The 18,682-nt window shown below is 42.9% G+C and overlaps 1 protein-coding gene across 11 annotated transcripts in view; it reads right to left on the reverse strand.

Moving 5' to 3' along the window:
• LOC120047915 (ankyrin repeat and KH domain-containing protein 1-like) overlaps window positions 1-18,479 on the reverse strand; it is a 72,172-nt gene extending 53,693 nt beyond the window's left edge. For 10 of the 11 annotated variants that reach the window (XM_038993524.1, XM_038993518.1, XM_038993520.1 and 7 more), the window contains exons 1-2: window positions 18,034-18,479; window positions 7,310-7,463 (exon numbers count right to left, since the gene is read on the reverse strand). In XM_038993524.1, coding sequence (XP_038849452.1) covers window positions 7,310-7,463; window positions 18,034-18,309 — 430 coding nt within the window. In that variant the 5' untranslated portion in view covers window positions 18,310-18,479. The remainder of the gene's footprint in view (window positions 1-7,309; window positions 7,464-18,033) is intronic. The other variant, XM_038993521.1, reaches the window with a different exon arrangement.
• Between the last annotated feature and the right edge of the window lie 203 nt (window positions 18,480-18,682).

An 18,682-nucleotide genomic window follows, 5' to 3' on the forward strand; every position in this document is an offset into this window, starting at 1 on the left:
CCCTTGTGCCTACGTAATATAACCATATACAATTTCAGTAGCACATAACTTAGTGATGGACTGTACCATTCCCACGGGCTCCACAACGGATTAGTCCACTCAGACAGGTAAGACACAATGATTAATATTTATTTATTTTTTGCAGCTGCTCAACAAAATAAATCTTGGTCGACTAAACAGCCCATCCAACCAAACAATCAACCAGTCGACTAAATGCGCTCAGCCTTAATGTCGACACCTATAAATATCCTGGTATACAGCTGTACTGGTCACTGTCATTCCATACCCACCTCCAGGGTAGTTCCATCCACCGCAGTAAAAACATTCTTCACCCACCCTGCCAAGCACAGCCTTGGAACAATGAACATACTGCCAATCCTGGACAAGGGCAATGTGGTTTAAAGGCCCCAAAACCTCCCTCAAACTAGATGTACTTTACCACACTGCCATCCGCTTTGTTACCTGTGCCCCCTTCAACACGTATCACTGTGACCTTTACAGCCTGGTCAACTGGCTCTGTTTACATACGCGACACTAGACCCCTCTACCTCAGCATCTCCCCTAGCAACAGCAACCTGCTCTCTGCTAGATGTAGAGCTGGTTATTCCTGTCAGTCATTCCAGTGTTCTGCCGCCAACGACTGGAATGAGCTGCAAAAGACCATCAAAACTTTACACATTCATCCCACCACACTCCTTCAAAACATATTACCTGATCAATATACACCTGCTGATCATTCAGTCTGACACCACTCCTTCAAAACACATTACCTGGTCAATATACACCTGCTGATCATTCAGTCTGACACCACTCCTTCAAAACACATTACCTGGTCAATATACACCTGCTGATCATTCAGTCTGATGTGTTTTCATTTTTGCTGCCTGTTGTGGTATTTCTGCTCTAATCCATTGTTAATGTTTCTCGTTAGGGCGGCAGCTAGCCTAGCGTGGTATTAGGCCATTAGGCTACGTCATTTTAGTCATTATACGCAGAATAATTAACAGCAAGTGTTGGGTGTTGCGCAATAGTCTATCCGACACAATTGCGCACAGCAGACTTGGTGTCCAATCCGAGGCACAAAGACATGAACACGTTACCTTGATGCTTTCTCTTGAATCTAACGAGACCCTGCTGTAAATCAAGCAGACAGACGATCAACCTCAAATAGCTAGAGATATTCCATCCAACGTGGATCCAGGCACAATCGTCTTCACCAACTTAAGGAACGAGACACCATAATATTCTGGACATTACTCCAGCACCTGGGCTGTTTGGGCATTGCATGTGCCATCACAACAGCTGCTCCTCACTTGACTGTCACTTGGAAAATCAGGTGAATCAGGCAGTATGAATGTTTTACCACCCACCAGGTGAATCAGGCAGTATGAATGTTTTACCACCCACCAGGTGAATCCAGCAGTATGAATGTTTTACCACCCACCAGGTGAATCCGGCAGTATGAATGTTTTACCACCCACCAGGTGAATCCGGCAGTATGAATGTTTTACCACCCACCAGGTGAATCCAGCAGTATGAATGTTTTACCACCCACCAGGTGAATCCGGCAGTATTCATGTTTTACCACCCACCAGGTGAATCCAGCAGTATTCATGTTTTACCACTCACCAGGTGAATCCAGCAGTATTAATGTTTTACCACCCACCAGGTGAATCCAGCAGTATTCATGTTTTACCACCCACCAGGTGAATCCAGCAGTATTCATGTTTTACCACTCACCAGGTGAATCCAGCAGTATTAATGTTTTACCACCCACCAGGTGAATCCAGCAGTATGAATGTTTTACCACCCACCAGGTGAATCCAGCAGTATGAATGTTTTACCACCCACCAGGTGAATCCAGCAGTATTCATGTTTTACCACCCACCAGGTGAATCCAGCAGTATTCATGTTTTACCACCCACCAGGTGAATCCAGCAGTATTCATGTTTTACCACCCACCAGGTGAATCCAGCAGTATGAATGTTTTACCACCCACCAGGTGAATCCAGCAGTATGAATGTTTTACCACCCACCAGGTGAATCCAGCAGTATGAATGTTTTACCACCCACCAGGTGAATCCAGCAGTATTCATGTTTTACCACCCACCAGGTGAATCCAGCAGTATGAATGTTTTACCACCCACCAGGTGAATCCAGCAGTATGAATGTTTTACCACCCACCAGGTGAATCCAGCAGTATGAATGTTTTACCACCCACCAGGTGAATCCAGCAGTATTTGTTTCACTTCTAGAGTAGTGAATAACTATGTAGAGATGCCATCTTCCACATACTTTAGTGCTAACATTTCAGTATAGGCAGTCATGTCCTGTGTAAGTGGCTGTGATCTGTTAATAGAATTCCATTGTTACTGCGATACCCGTTTAATTACATTTAATAGTATCATCCACGCACTGTTGCCTTGCTGTTCTCTTCATCCACTGTAGGGACCGGTTTCTCCTGACCCTGTGGGGGCCATCTTTGTACTTGCCTTAGTCCCTGCACACTTGATTCAATTGACCAAATCATCACCAAACTTCTGACTGGAGTCGAGTGCGTTGGATGCGGGGGCAGTGGTGCCACCTCGGGTCCCCGGGGACAGGACTGGGGGACACGGTCAGACGGTGTTTGCGCTGCTAGTGAATAAAGTCTAGTTATTTTCAGCATAAGCAGTTATGTCAGTGGCTACACTGTGCAAATAGGATTCCATTGTTACCTTAACACCTATTTTATTAATTGTATTTAATTTTCTCTTGTGTATTTATTTTCTGTCATAATTTTTTTTGTATGACGCCTTGGTGTGGGGTGGTTGAGGGGGGGATAAAGGACTGGGGATGTAGTATTGCTGTCAATGTTAAATCAAACATTTTAGTGGTCAGATGCGCAGAATACAACAGGTGTAGACCTTACAGTGAAATACTTACTTACGAGCCACTAACCAACATTGCAGTTTCAAAAAATACGGATAAGAAAAAATATATAAAAGTAACAAGTAATTTAAGAGTAGCTGTAAAAAAGAACAATATATACAAGGGGGTGCCGGTACAGAGTCAATGTGCGGGGGCATCGGTTAGTTGACGTAGTATGTACATGTAGGTAGAGTTATTAAAGTGACTAGGCATAGATGACAACAGAGAGTGGCAGTGGTGTGGAGGGGAGGCAATGTGAATAGTCTGGGTAGCCATTTGACTAGATGTTCAGGAGTCTTATGGCTTGAGGGTAGAAGCTGTTAAGTCTCTTGGACCAAGACTTGGTGCTCCGGTACCGCTTGCCGTGCGGTAGCAGAGAGAACAGTGTATAACTAGGGTGGCTGAAGTCTTTGACAATTTTTAGGGCCTTCCTCTGACACAGCCTGGTATAGAGGTCCTTGATGGCAGGAAGCTTGGCCCCAGTAATGTACTGGCCGTACGCAATACCCTCTGTAGTGCCTTGCGGTCAGAGGCCGAACAGTACCATACCAGGCGGTGATGCAACCAGTCAGGATGCTCTCGATGGTGCAGAGGTAGAACCTTTAGAGGATCTGAGGATCCATTACAAATCTTTTCAGTCTCCTGAGGGGGAATAGGTTTTGTCGTGCCCTCTTCACGACTGTCTTGGTGTGCTTGGACCATGTTATTTTGTTGGTGATGTGAACATCAAGGAACTTGAAGCTATCAACCTGTTCCACTGTCTCGTTGTCGTCGGTGATCAGGCCTACCACTGTTGTGTCATCTGCAAATGTAATGATGTGTTGGAGTCGTGCGTGGCCATGCAGTCATGAGTGAACAGGGAGTGCAGAAGGGGACTGAGCACGCACCCCTGAGGGGCCCCTGTGTTGAGGATCAGCGTGGCGGATGTGTTGTTACCAACCCATACCACCTGGGGGTGTTCCGTCAGGAAGTCCAGAATCTAGTTGCAGAGGGAGGTGTTTTGTCCCAGCGTCCTTAGCTTAGTGATGAGCTTTGAGGGCACTATGGTTTTGAACACTGAGCTGTGGTCAATGAATAGCATTCTCACATAGGTGTTCCTTTTGTCCAGTTGGGAAAGGGCAGTGTGGAGTGCAATAGAGACTGCATCATCTGTGGATCTGTTGGGGCAGTATGCAAATTGGAGTGGGTCTAGGGTTTATGGGATGGTGTTGATGTGAGCCATGACCAGCCTTTCAAAGCACTTCATGGTTACAGACGTCAGCGCTACAGGTCAGAAGTCATTTAGGCAGGTTACCTAAGTGTTCGTGGGCACAGGCACAATGGTGGTCTGCTTAAAACATGTTGGTATTTCAGACTTGGACAGGGAGAGGTTGAAAATGTCAGTGAAGACACTTGCCAGCTGGTCTGCACATGCTCTGAGTACACGTCCTGGTAATCCGTCTGGCCCTGCAGCTTTTGAATATTAACCTGTTTAAAGGTCTTGCATCGGGTTCTTGGTCACCTCCATGACAAAGGCCCTTCTCCCCCGATTACTCAGTTTGACCGGGCAGCCAGCTCTAGGAAGAGGCTTGTTGGTTCCAAACTTCTTCCATTTAAGAACGATGGAGGCCACTGTTCTTGGGGCCCATTCAATGTGGCAGATTTTTTTTTTTGTACCCTACAGTCTCCTCTGAAAAGTTGATGTTGAGATGTGTCTGTTGAACTCTGTGAAGCATTTATATGGGCTGCAATTTCTGAGGCTGGTAACTCTAATGAACTTATCCTCTGGGTCTTCCTTTCCTGTGGCGGTCCTCATGAGAAACAGTTTCATCATAGCACTTGATGGTTTTTGCGACTGTACTTGAATTAACTTTCAAAGTTATTGAAATTTTCCACATTGACTGACCATGTCTGAAGTAATGATGGACTGCTGTTTCTCTTTGCTTTTGAGCTGTTGTTGCCATAATATGGACTTGGTCTTTTACTAATCTTCTGTATACCACCCCTACCTTGTCACAACAACTGATTGGCTCAAACGCATTAAGGAATTCCACAAATTCACTTTTAACAAGGTACACCTGTTAATTTAAATGCATTCCAGGTGACTACCTCATGAAGCTGGTTGAGAGAATGCCAAGAGTGTGCAAAGCTGTCAAGGCAAAGGGTGGCTACTATGAAGAATCTCAAATATAAAATATATTTTGATTTGTTTTACACTTTGAGATACTACATGATTCCGTATGTGGTATTTCATAGTTTGTCTTCGCTATTATTCTACAATGTAGAAAATTGTAAGAGAAAAACCACGGAATGAGTAGCTGTCCAAACTTTTGACTGATACTGTACATAAAAAAAAGTAAAAATTTTACATTCACATTTATTATTTTGGATTTTTGTGCACATGAAAACTTTTCGCCCCGTAACAGAGACAAAATGTTAGGTAGTTACACTGCAATTCTGAGATCTCTATATAAATAAAACTATCCGACAGCTACAGTGCTTTCAGAAAGTATTCATACCCCTTGAACAACATAACGCTTTGTATTTAGGACAAAAAGTTCATTTCTTGGCCACGTGTTTTGCAGTATTAGTTAAGTGCCGTGTAAACAGGATGCATGGTTTTAGAATATGTTTTATTCTGTACAGGCTACCATATTTCCACTCTATCATTTAGGTTAGTATTGTGGAGTAACTACAATGTTCATCCATTCTAATAAGCTCTCATATCACAGCCATTCAACGCTGTAACTGTTTTAAAATCACCATTGGCCTCATGGTGCAATCTCTGAGCAGTTTCCTTCCTCTCCTTACAGATAATTGTATTTGTGGGGTAGACATTCAAAAATCATGTTAACCACTATTATTGAACACGGACTGAGTCTACGCAATTTATGACTTGTTATTAAGCACATTTTTACTCCTGAACATATTTAGGCTTGTCATAACAAAGGGGTTTTAAATACTTATTCACTCAAGACATTTCAGCTTTTCATGTATTAGTCATTTCTCAAATGTTCTATAAACAAAATTCCACTTTGACACGGTGGGGTAATGTGTATAGATCAGTGAAACAGAATTCCACTTTGACATGATGGGGTAATGTGTATAGATCAGTGAAACAGAATTCCACATGTTAATCTATTTTAAATTCAGGCTGTAACATGTGGAAAAAGTAAAAGGGGTGTAAACATGTAATTGTTTTAATGATATGTTTGATGAACCTTTTCTCTGTATATAGTGTGTTATATGTTTAGTGGTATTGTGTGTTCAGTTCTACGTTGAACCTCTTGGCCAGGTCGTCATTGTAAATGATAATAGGTTCTCAATTGACTTGATTAAATAAAGGTGAAATAAATCATTAAGGCAGCACAGAAACTGTCCGAAATGGCAGCCTATTCCCTATATAGTGCACTACTTTTGATTAAGACCCATAGGCCTCTGGGATAGGGAATAGGGTGCCATCTTGGATGCGGCCTGTGTGTGTGAGAGAGTGAAGACAACATTTTGACGTTTTCCTGTCATTCGCATTTTCTGTTGATATTTATGCAGAACCAAAAATATTTTTACAGTAAGATTTACATTCTTGAATACTGTGTTACTGTAAAACTTAGAAAAACACCCTGGTCCATATAACACACACACAGAATGTTTACCCATAAGCACCTGCTCTAACACTACAACACTGAAGAGCCGGACACATGTTGGCTATGCGTGCACACACACACGTTGACATTAGAAACACGGACATATCTCTTCCTGGCTTTCCATCAGGTTGACGTTCCCCTGTTTGAAATGCCTCCTTCCTTCCCCTAAAGTAATCAGTGATGGTCAGATGATGGGTGAAAGCTATGCGGTGTTCGATGCAGATAACCACATATTCACTTCAACAAATCAAGCAGAACTGCAACAGACAGCAAGACAAGGCGGCAGGTTTGGGGGTGGTACTTGATGGGGAGGGTTGGGGTCTGGTAGGGTAGAATGGGGTTGCTGGTGGGGTCCTTTCAGGTCAAGTAGGGTTGGATGGAATTGGTTTGGATGGGGGTACTAGGCCGAAGTCCTAGGGTGAGATGAGTTTGAATTGAGTTCAATTAAATAGAGGAAGGTTAGGGAAAGGGCTGAACCGTGGGATCAGGCACAGCTGGGTTCTGAACGACAGGGGCCAGGGTTAGGGCCCAGTGATGGATTCAGTGTCATACCTGCAGTCTCTAGCAGGGCCTTGAAGGTGGGCCCGTGTCTGGGTGAGGGTTTAGAGCGCGTACCGGCAGCCTCTAGCAGGGCCGCGAGGGCCCGTGTCTAGGTGAGGGGTAGGGTGGGGTTAGAGGTGAGGGTTTAGAGCGCGTACCTGCAGCCTCTAGCAGGGCCGCGAGGGCCCATGTCTAGGTGAGGGGTAGGGTTAGAGGTGAGGGATTAGAGCGCGTACCTGCAGCCTCTAGCAGGGCCTCGAGGCGGGCCTGTGTCTCTGGGTCGACAGTGCGGAGGTCCACTCCGTCTGTGGCGCTGGACAAAAGCAGCTCCGAGGCTGTCTTCATGATGGGGTTCTCCAAGTCCTCCTGGTCCAAGATAAATGACTCCACCTAGGGTAAGAAGAAGAGGGAGAGAGACAAGTGTAAGCAATGCATAACATATAAAAGCACATAACAGCAGAAGGGGAAATCTCACTTGATGTTGCATCTTGATCTGCAGCCGACCCCCAAAATGTGTAATATTATATTGATTAAAAATCTATAGGTCTTATTCAACTCTGTCCATCAACAACTATGACTGGAGTCATGTAATGTAAACAAGCACAGGTCTTCAGGTTGACTGGTGTCCTGCACATCTCCACTCTTATTTACATGACTGGATGTTTTGCTCCAACACACCACCTCTTCATGAGTGAGTAAAAACATGTGTCTCAGATAACCAACTGCAGCTGAAAGGTATTGGGCGTGGCGTGTCGCGGGTATAAAGGATCCGTCACCTACTCTGGACAAATTACCAATCAAATGAGGGGTGTGGTTCCATATTTCTAACATATTCTAGAGATTTTTATTGTTTATTAAAAGGGGTGGTTCAGTTACATGTCTCACCATTTTGGTCCAAAGTTGTGTCTGTATGAGACGTAAGGCTTCCCATCCGGAACAGTTCAACAATATATTAGGAGCACATTGTGAAGTTCTTGGTAGTTTTGGTCTTTGGCCGAAGTCGGTAGCCGAAGTGTACGTCCCTTCGCCGGTGATTGGTCAACAGTAGGGATTGGTCAACAGTAGGGATTGGTCAACAGTAGGGATTGGTCAATTAAGTTTTTGTCATTCAACGAGAGACTAATCATTTATGTAAATTTTTTCACTTGAGAAACACTGAACCAAACATCTTAGTTAGATGTAAAAATGTGCAAATAAGATCCTCGGCAAAAACGTCAATTAATGAAAGATTTTAGCTATCGTAGATTAATTCAGACTATTTTGAAGAAGTGTATGAGTCTCTTTGACATCTCGAAATGGACAAACAGTACTATTGCTGCTTTCTCGTTTTTCAAGCGAATGTCTTTTAAGGGAGTATGCGAGCCCTCGTTCGGAGCACACTCGCCAGCCGAACCGAAGCATGCGGAAGGCTTTAGTCCAAGCCTCAAGTTTTTCCTGAACGTGTGACCTGACCAGGAAAAGGACATTTCCATTACGTGGCCCACCAAGCCCAGAGGTACAGCTGTAGGGTTCGCATGAACTATGGGACAGCTAGAAGGCAGGCAGGGACAGTGAAAACAAAACCTCCCTCTGTCATTTCTCAAGGAGTCCCTGTTCAATATGTAGGTCTCAGGCCTGCGTTGGTTTTTCCACTTGTTGACCTAGACATTAGGCATTCTGTACACACCCAGGTGTCTCTTAAGGTCAGAGTCCCTCCACCTGTAGCCTCTGCCTCTAGGGCAGCAATGCAGCCTGACACATTCACATTGGCTCAGAGGCCTCAATGACATTCCGCCAAGCCAAGGCTTCAGATACATAAACCACTGAGCCTTATTTGAGGAAAAAGAAACACAAATAAAGATTCTTAAAAAAGGTATTCATACAGTGGCGCGCTTTAGATCAGGGATGGACAACTCCTGTCCTCAGGGGCCTGCTTAGTGGCACACTTTTGTCCCAGCCCCAGCTAACATATTTGACTCCAATAATCAACTAACTTTAAATCGTCAGTTTAGAATGCAATTATACTGAACAAAAACCATGAACGCAACATGTAAAGTGTTGTTGCCATGTTTCATGAGCTGAAATGAAAGATTGCAGAAATGTCTCAAATTATGTGCACAAATGTGTTCACATCCATGTTAGTGAGCATTTCTCCTTCACCGAGATAATCCATCCAGCTGACAATTGTGGCATATCAAGAATCTGATTAAACAGCATGATCAATACACAGGTGCACCTTGTGCTGGGGATAATAAAAGGCCACTAAAATGTGCAGTTGTGTCACGCAACACAATGCCACAGATTTCTCAAGTTGATGGAGTGTACAATTGGCATGCTGACTGCAGGAATGTCCACCAGAGCTGTTGCCAGAGAATAGAATGTTAATTTCTCTACCATAAGCCGCCTCAAACTTAATCTTTGATTATTTTGCAGTATGTTCAACCGGCCTCACAACCGCAGAACACGTGTGGGGTGGCAGGTAGCCTAGTGGCTAGTGCGTTTGGTATAATTATTTTTACCAAATAGATTGGTCGAAATGTTTAAACATCCTTTTCCATATATAGACACGCAATATGTTTTAATTAAATCAACTACTATATAAATATATGAGAGAGAGAGAGAGAGAGCGAGAGAGCGAGAGAGAGAGATATCATATACATACATATACTACCGTTCAAAAGTTTGGCGTCACTACTGGCAGCTTCATTAAATAGTAGCCGCAACACACCAGCCTCAAAAGTGAAGAGGCGACTCCGGGATGTTGACCTAGGCAGAGTTACAAAGAAAAAGCCACATCTCAGACTGGCCAATAAAAAGAAAAGATTAAGATGGGAAAAATAACCTTCACTGTTGACGTTGAGGCTGGTGTTTTGCGGCTACTATTTAATGAAGCTGCCAGTTGAGGACTTGTGAGGCATCTGTCTAGTTTGAGAAACAATCTAATGTACTTATCCTCTTGCTCAGTAGTGCACCAGGGCCACCCCTCCTTCCATTTTGGTTAGAACCAGTTTGCGCTGTTCTGTGAAGGGAGTAGTACACAGCCTTGTACAAGATCTTCAGTTTCTTGGCAATTTCTCACATGGAATAGCCTTCATTTCTCAGAACAAGAATAGACTGAAGAGTTGCAAAAGAAAGGTCTTTGTTTCTGGCCATTTTGAGCCTGTACTTGAACCCACAAATGCTGATGCTCCAGATACTCAGCTAGTCAAAGAAGTCCAGTTTTACTGCTTCTTTAATCAGAACAGTTTTCAGCTGTGCTAACAATTACAAAAGGGTTTTCTAATGATCAATTAGCCTTTTAAAATGATAAACTTGGATTAGCTAACACAACGTGCCATTGGAACACAGGAGTGATGGTTGCTGATAATGGGCCTCGATATTCCATAAAAACATTTTTTTTAATTTATCAGCCATTTCCAGCTACAATAGTCATTTACAACGTCTACACTGTATTTCTGATCAATTTCATGTTATTTTAAAAATGGACAAAATAAATGTCATTTTCTTTCAAAAACAAGGACATTTCTAAGTGACCCCAAACTTTTGAATGGTAGTGTATATTCATTGAGCTTGTCTGATGCCATAAGTGCACTATTTCATGAATTAAGCCACAAATGACTCGAGGGAGCCGGAGATCAAGATAACCAGAAGAAGAAAAATATAAATACCTGACCATCCTTCTCCCGCTCCTCCTGGATTTCACAGATTCTGACAGTAATAGACTACACAAGAAGGCAACCTTTCTCATGTGGAACGCCAATTTATATCTCACCATTTCTACCGATCTGCCTGCCAGTTACGGTTTTCATATTCACATTTTTATTTATAATAACATCTTGTAAAAATGCCAATAAAGCCAACAAATAAAAACATTGCAGCCTGCAGTAAGAAAATATCCTGATAAATCATGTCGACTTAGCATGGCCTGTCTGCAACGAACTTGAAACATTGTATCAAGTATTAAGTTGGGTCCAGCCTGAAGCTCCTGCTGGCAAACTTGCAACACTGTATAAAATATTCTGGGCCCTCAATTTCCTGGCTGCCAGCGAGCTCAGGACAGACAGAGCTGTAGGCTATTTGCACAATGGATAAGAAGTAATCAGGTAGGCCTATTTTATGACGTTTCCACTGGATCAGAGCATTAAAAAAATTTACCTTTCGCACTGAGTGGTTATCGAAACGGAGAGGGCTGGAAAGATTTTTCAAATACATTGAGGAAAGAACTATTGTCATTCTCAGTGGATGTAAAAACAGACATTTGCTTGCTGTTTGAGTTGAAGAAAACATTACTTTGAGAGGATACACAGCTCATTAGTGGAACGTGAAGCTAAATCAGAAATACTATCAGATCCCCAAATGGACACATATATAGTGCATTTGGAAAGTATTCAGACCGCTTCCCTTTTTCCACATTTTGTTACGTTACATCCTTATTCTAAAAAAAAAAAAAAAAAAAAAAAAATTTAAGACGGAAGCCACTCCTCAGTAAAAGGCACATGACAGCCCGCTTGGAGTTTGCCAAAAGGCACCTAAATACTCTCAGACCTATCAAACCAAGATTGAACTCATTGTCCTGAATGACAAGCGTCACATCTGGAGGAAACTTGGCACCCTCCCTACGGTGAAGCATGGTGGTGGCAGCATTATGCTGTGAGGATGTTTTTCAGCAGCAGGAACTGGGAGACTTGTCAGGATCGAGGGAAAGATGAACGAAGCAAAGAACAGAGAGATCCTTGATGAAAACCTGTTCAGGACTTCAGACTGGGACGAAGGTTCACCTTCCAACAGGACAACGACCCTAAGCACACAGCCAAGACAATGCAGGAGTGGCTTCGGGACAAGTCTCTGAATGTCCTTGAGTGGCCCAGCCAGATCCCGGACTTGAACCCGATCTAACATCTCTGGAGAGACCTGAAAATAGCTGTGCAGCAATTCTCCCCATCTAACCTGACAGAGCTTGAGAGGATCTGCAGAGAAGAATGGGAGAAACTCCCCAAATACAAGTGTGCCACGCTTGTAGGATCATGCCCAATAAGATTCAACGCTGTAATCGCTGCGAAAGGTGCTTCAAAGTACTGAGTAAAGGGTCTGAATATTTTAAATTTGCAAACATTTCTAAAAACCTGTTTTTGTTTTGTCATTATGGTGTGTAGATTGATGAGGGGGAAAACTATTTAATCTATTTTAGAATAAGGTCGTAACATAAATTGTGGAAAAAGTCAAAGGGTCTGAATACTTTCCGAATGCACTGTACATTATATTTAATTTTTTTAAACTACTGCTTGAGTAAAAAAAATATTGGTCGACCAACAGCCGACCAAACAAACGACTAATTTGGGTCAGCCATACTGCCTATAAAAAAAGTGTTTAAAAATTTTGTTCCATGATCTAGCCCTGGTAGAATAATTGAAAAGGCCATCCTAATTAATGTTTTCTTCATATGACAAATTATTTTTAATTTATTAACACGGCGGTTTAGGCCTGTATTAAACGTAGGCTACATGTCTAGGCTTATTATATCCATGACTTTACATGTCTGAATAGGCTTATTATATCCATGACTTTACATGTCTGAATAGGCTTATTATATCCATGACTTTACATGTCTGAATAGGCTTATTATATCCATGACTTTACATGTCTGAATAGGCTTATTATATCCATGACTTTACATGTCTGTCTAGGCTTATTATATCCATGACTTTACATGTCTGTCTAGGCTTATTATATCCATGACTTTACATGTCTAGGCTTATTATATCCATGACTTTACATGTCTAGGCTTATTATATCCATGACTTTACATGTCTAGGCTTATTATATCCATGACTTTACATGTCTAGGCTTATTATATCCATGACTTTACATGTCTAGGCTTATTATATCCATGACTTTACATGTCTAGGCTTATTATATCCATGACTTTACATGTCTAGGCTTATTATATCCATGACTTTACATGTCTAGGCTTATTATATCCATGACTTTACATGTCTAGGCTTATTATATCCATGACTTTACATGTCTAGGCTTATTATATCCATGACTTTACATGTCTAGGCTTATTATATCCATGACTTTACATGTCTAGGCTTATTATATCCATGACTTTACATGTCTAGGCTTATTATATCCATGACTTTACATGTCTAGGCTTATTATATCCATGACTTTACATGTCTAGGCTTATTATATCCATGACTTTACATGTCTAGGCTTATTATATCCATGACTTTACATGTCTAGGCTTATTATATCCATGACTTTACATGTCTGAATAGGCTTATTATATCCATGACTGAATAGGCTTATTATATCCATGACTTTACATGTCTAGGCTTATTATATCCATGACTTAACATGTCTAGGCTTATTATATCCATGACTTTACATGTCTGAATAGGCTTATTATATCCATGACTGAATAGGCTTATTATATCCATGACTTTACATGTCTAGGCTTATTATATCCATGACTTTACATGTCTGAATAGGCTTATTATATCCATGACTTAACATGTCTAGGCTTATTATATCCATGACTTAACATGTCTAGGCTTATTATATCCATGACTTAACATGTCTAGGCTTATTATATCCATGACTTTACATGTCTGAATAGGCTTATTATATCCATGACTTTACATGTCTAGGCTTATTATATCCATGACTTAACATGTCTAGGCTTATTATATCCATGACTTTACATGTCTAGGCTTATTATATCCATGACTTTACATGTCTGAATAGGCTTATTATATCCATGACTGAATAGGCTTATTATATCCATGACTTTACATGTCTGAACAGGCTTATTATATCCATGACTTTGCATGTCTAGGCTTATTTTGATGTTATATAATTAAGGTAGGCTATCATTAGGCTAATTAAACTTTCATTTGTATTTATAGAGAAGGAAACACAGCAGCAACAAACTTTTCAGAAGAAAGACACATTTCAAGCTTACTGTTCTGAACATGAAGCCCTGGCAGTGTCGCGGGAGAGAAAGAGGTAATTGGATGATGCTTTCTTTAAAAATAGTTTACTTTGACTATGAGCCCTAAACTAATGGAGAACGGGAAAGGATGCTGTACTTTGCAAGCGCAGCTCAATCAGGCTACACACGGCCTTGCTATTGTACGGTCCGAGACACCCTCATGCCCTCCAAGAACTGGAAGCCAATCTGAGAGACCCATTGCAATTAGGTGAAGGTTTTAATATAAAGGCCTCACAATGTTGATGAATAGCAAGCACATACAATGACACCAAACAGCAGGAGCCATTCAGTAGGATTATTTATTTACCTTTAGGCAAGTCAGTTAAGAACAAATTATCATTTACAATGACGGCCTACCAGGGAACAGTGGGTTAACTGCCTTGTTCAGGGGCAGAACAGATTTTTACCTTGTCAGCTCGGGGATCCACCCCATTTAGCTTAACCCGGAAGCCTGCCGCACCAATGTGTCAGAAGAAACACTGTACACCTGGTGACAGTGTCAGCCTTGCACGCGCCCGGCCCGCCACAGGAGTCGCTAGAGCGCGATGGGACAAGGACATGCCGGCCGGCCAAACCCTCCCCTAACCCAGACGAGGCTGGGCCAATTATGTGCCGCCTCATGGGTCTCCCGGTCGTGGCCGGCTGCGACACAGCCTGGGATCGAACCAGGATCTGTAGTGACACAGCTAGCACTGCGATGCAGTGTCTTCGAGCGGTGCACCACTTGGGAGGCCCCATAGCTGACCCTTTAACACAACAACACACCAGCATTGACGAGGAAAACAGCATGCAGCAAATTCAGTACATACAGCACGGGCCCCCTCGCGCAGCTCCATGCTGGGACTGGCGCTACCCAAGGTCAGGGCCAGAGAGAGGGACATATGTCTGTCTGTGTACCCAACAACATTCCGACTAACCTGTCCCAGTTCCAAACTAAGGTCCTGTTTACTAACATTGCTTGGCAAAGATTTGAGGAAAGTGATGCAAGTGCTTATGAGGAAGTGCAGATAAAATGAGGGAATAGATACTGTGAATTCAACACTAGCGATATTCAAAGAGCATGAATTACGTGGTAAAACTTCAGACAATAGGTAAAACAGTTTCAAATTCACTAAAACATTTAAATAATTGCGACAAAATGTTCACATTCCTAGTAGTACAGGATGCTAAGATATGTCATGAAAACAATGTGCCACCTGCAACTGTCAAACAGCATTCAAAATAAAAAGAGTTGACTGAGCTAACTCAGCTACTGGGAGTCCACAGACAGACTCGTAACAGTCTGTGTGAAGGAATGTAGCGATACACTTGGAATGCAGAACCAAATTACCTTTGGGGGATGTAGTTCCAAGAGGACCAACAAACAATTGTCATCAGTCCTGCCCATCAATGAACTACAGTTCCCACCACTGTGTGGCATCCGGAGAGCTGGAAAGGCCTGGAAAGGCATCTGCTTAATCCTGGAGCTCAGAGTTCAGCTGTAGCCCACAGGAGTGAGCTCTCCACTAGGCTAACGTTTCACAACAATACCTCCCTTTCAGCCAGATCCTCATGGAGGGGTGCCAGGTAGTCTAGTGGTTAAGAGCATTGTAACCGAAAGGGCGCTGGTTCGAATCCCCGAGCCAACTAGGTGAAAAATCTGTCAATGTGCTCTTGCTTCTGTAAGTCACTCTGGATAAGAGCGTCTTGCTAAATGACAAATGTAAATGTAAAAAAAAAAAAAAAAGTTACATTCCTTTAGAGGCCACAAAACATGAAAGGTATCAGACATACACTGTACATTCAGCCTCAACTAATTCCTTACAGACACGAGAGCCATAGCTGCCTGCTCTCGTCTCCTATCACTGGAACCATGCTCCAAATGAAACATAACAACTTAACATCCATTCCAGACGTAATGCTCACGGTCTACTGATGGTATGGTCAGGTAGTGTCTGCAACATGTTAACATGCCAGGCTCCACAGCTTCCATCAACACCATGATGTGTGAAAGTGCTCTCTGTAGGTGCACATGTTAAGAGAGAGACTTGTAAAATGACAGAAGAAAATGTCAACGCCTCATTAACAAATAAAATCCTTTGTTGAAATATATGGGTAACTTATTAGTGGATTGGTTTACCAGTATTATCTGGGTTTGGGCCCCCTAGCCCTGAGCCACTATCAGGTTATTGTCTGGGCTGACAGTTCCAACATGCATTACACATGACCCTTGCCTGGAAACCCGATTGCATTGAATTCTATGTCAAGCAGACGGTTGTCTGTGTGGTTGGTCCTTTCGCAGGTAGGAATGAGATGTATTGTATCCACAGGAAAGTGTAATTACATCAACTTTTCAAAGAGCTGGTAGTGCATTCAGATGGATGACCTGAAGCATGGGCACAAGGTGAAAAAGCATGCATTCTTGCAGAGCTCGTGCAGGATTGACAAGCTTCTGCCCATACTTCATGTGATAGAAGTCTCAATGCACTACCAGAGCCTTGATAAGATGATGTAATTATACTTTCCTGTGGATAGATTGTCTCACATTCCTACCGTCAAAAGGAACAGCAGTAACAACCGGTAGTGTTTAAAATGTAGTTTTATTCAACATGCTGGGTTGTAGAGGTCGTGAGAGAACGCTTTCTTGATCCAAACACTCATTTTTGCCCGACGTGGAATTAAATTGCAAAGTCGGGTTTCCAGGAAAACATGATCCTAGACTGTTCCTAGAATGGGATTCTATACTGTCACATCACGCCATGCAAGCCTAATTACATTTCAACAGTTAGAATGACAAGGCAGGCATGGTGCCTTTGTAGCCCATGTAGGAAGGGGACAGAATAGCCATACAGGTAGCAATGTGTCAGTCACACAACCAACTTGATAGTGTCATGGTTGGCCACCACAAATCCACAAACAGGTTAGAGTAGTGTAGGTTAGAGTAGTGCAGGGCAGGGTATGGTAGGTTAGAGTAGGGTAGGTTAGAGTAGGGCAGAGTAGAGTATGGTAGGGCAACCACTGCTGTGTCCTTAAAAGTCACACCTTCACCTGACCTGGAAATGGATGTTGATTGGTTGGTGGTGAGGGCAAACAGTGTCAGGGAACCAGTCCACATAAGAACGATTGTAGAGTTGAACCCGTTATGTTGTCATCATCATTAAAAGATGACAGAACAGGAGATCGTGGTTTGTGTGACTATGTTGTAGCTCGCGATATCAGCTCAACAGACGTGTTTCAACCTCAACTATGGTGTCCTGTGAGCCTGCCAACACATGGAAAGTTAGCCACAACTCTGAAAAGGGACTGCTATGAGTTGTAACAACGCAGGACAGTGATATAGAGTTGGCACTGCCTCGCGAGGCTGAGACAAATATCATCTGATCATTCTGTGTTATTTATGACAGCCCGATGATCCCTCACACAACTAGTTAGGACAGTTAACGTTAGCTAACTAACTGTCTAAAACGTGTGTTGAGGAATTGAAGGACAGTCGGATTTAAAATGTATATACGTTAGAAAGGTGACGTAATTGCACCATTACGATAAAATGGTAGCTAGTTTCAATATTGGCAAGATTGACAGCCCTGGCTGTGTGTGAATACGTGCTCTCCCACCAATGTGTACAGTGTGCGAAGTCGAGAATGTGTGTCTGTGCTGTGAGACGATTGCTAACTTACTAGCTAAAGTTAGCTAGCTAATACTGTCGATGGCATGAACGCTTCCACCCGAACTAGGCCGTGGTCACAGCCTACGCCGCATAAATAAAACATTCCATCGATTATCGTGCAATTATGTCGGTGTCTGGCACTATTCTCCTTGTCTGACAACCCATGAGAAATTGAGTTTGCTGGAGACATGCCTCGCGCAAATTCGTAGTGGTTTTTTAGGTTATTTCGTCAGCCTAGGAGGGGGTGGCTGTGGACAGCTAGCTAGCTGGCTAGGCAAGGAGATGAACGTTTGTTAACTAACGTTAGCTGGCTAACTAGCATATATAGCAAACGTTACCTCTGATACCTCGTCTTCGTCACTGTTGGATCCGGGACCAGAGGAAAGTACTGCAGCAGCAGCCAGTTTGAAATCCAGTCTGTCTGTAGGAGGCCCACTTGGCTCGCCGAACAATCGTACTTTCTTTCCGCCCACACCAATCCCTATGCCCCGGAGTCCGACTCCTGGTGTTCCTCCGACCCCCATCCCTACCGCTGGGGTGCGAGGAGTCACCGAGTCAATCTCGTCCTCGAAGCCGTCCGTCAGCATTCTCGTCCCGGCTACTGCATCCTGCATACTTATATTGACAATACGTATAATAGCGTTCTTATTGTTGACCTTAACTTCCTTTAGGGGTATCTCTTGTGGAACAGTCTGGTGTTTTTACTTCAGGAAATCCTGAAACTCTCCCAAAGCGAGGGTTGAGGAGGATCTCTTTCCCCCAGCCATTAGCTAACTTTCTAGCTAACAACCTAACACACTGCGCACCGTTTCTCAGAAACCCCGCCTCTAAACAAATGCTGAAATCGCCATTGGCTGATGTAAAACATTGACTGACAATGATTGGTTTATATCGGTGCTTGTCAAGTGAAAGCACGCGACGTCACGTTAGGTTTACCGATATCACGAGTCTCTGAGAACGAACGTCAAGACGTGCTGTGGCCTCACT

Source organism: Salvelinus namaycush, chromosome 5 (assembly GCF_016432855.1).
Source record: "Salvelinus namaycush isolate Seneca chromosome 5, SaNama_1.0, whole genome shotgun sequence".
NCBI lineage: Eukaryota > Metazoa > Chordata > Actinopteri > Salmoniformes > Salmonidae > Salvelinus > Salvelinus namaycush.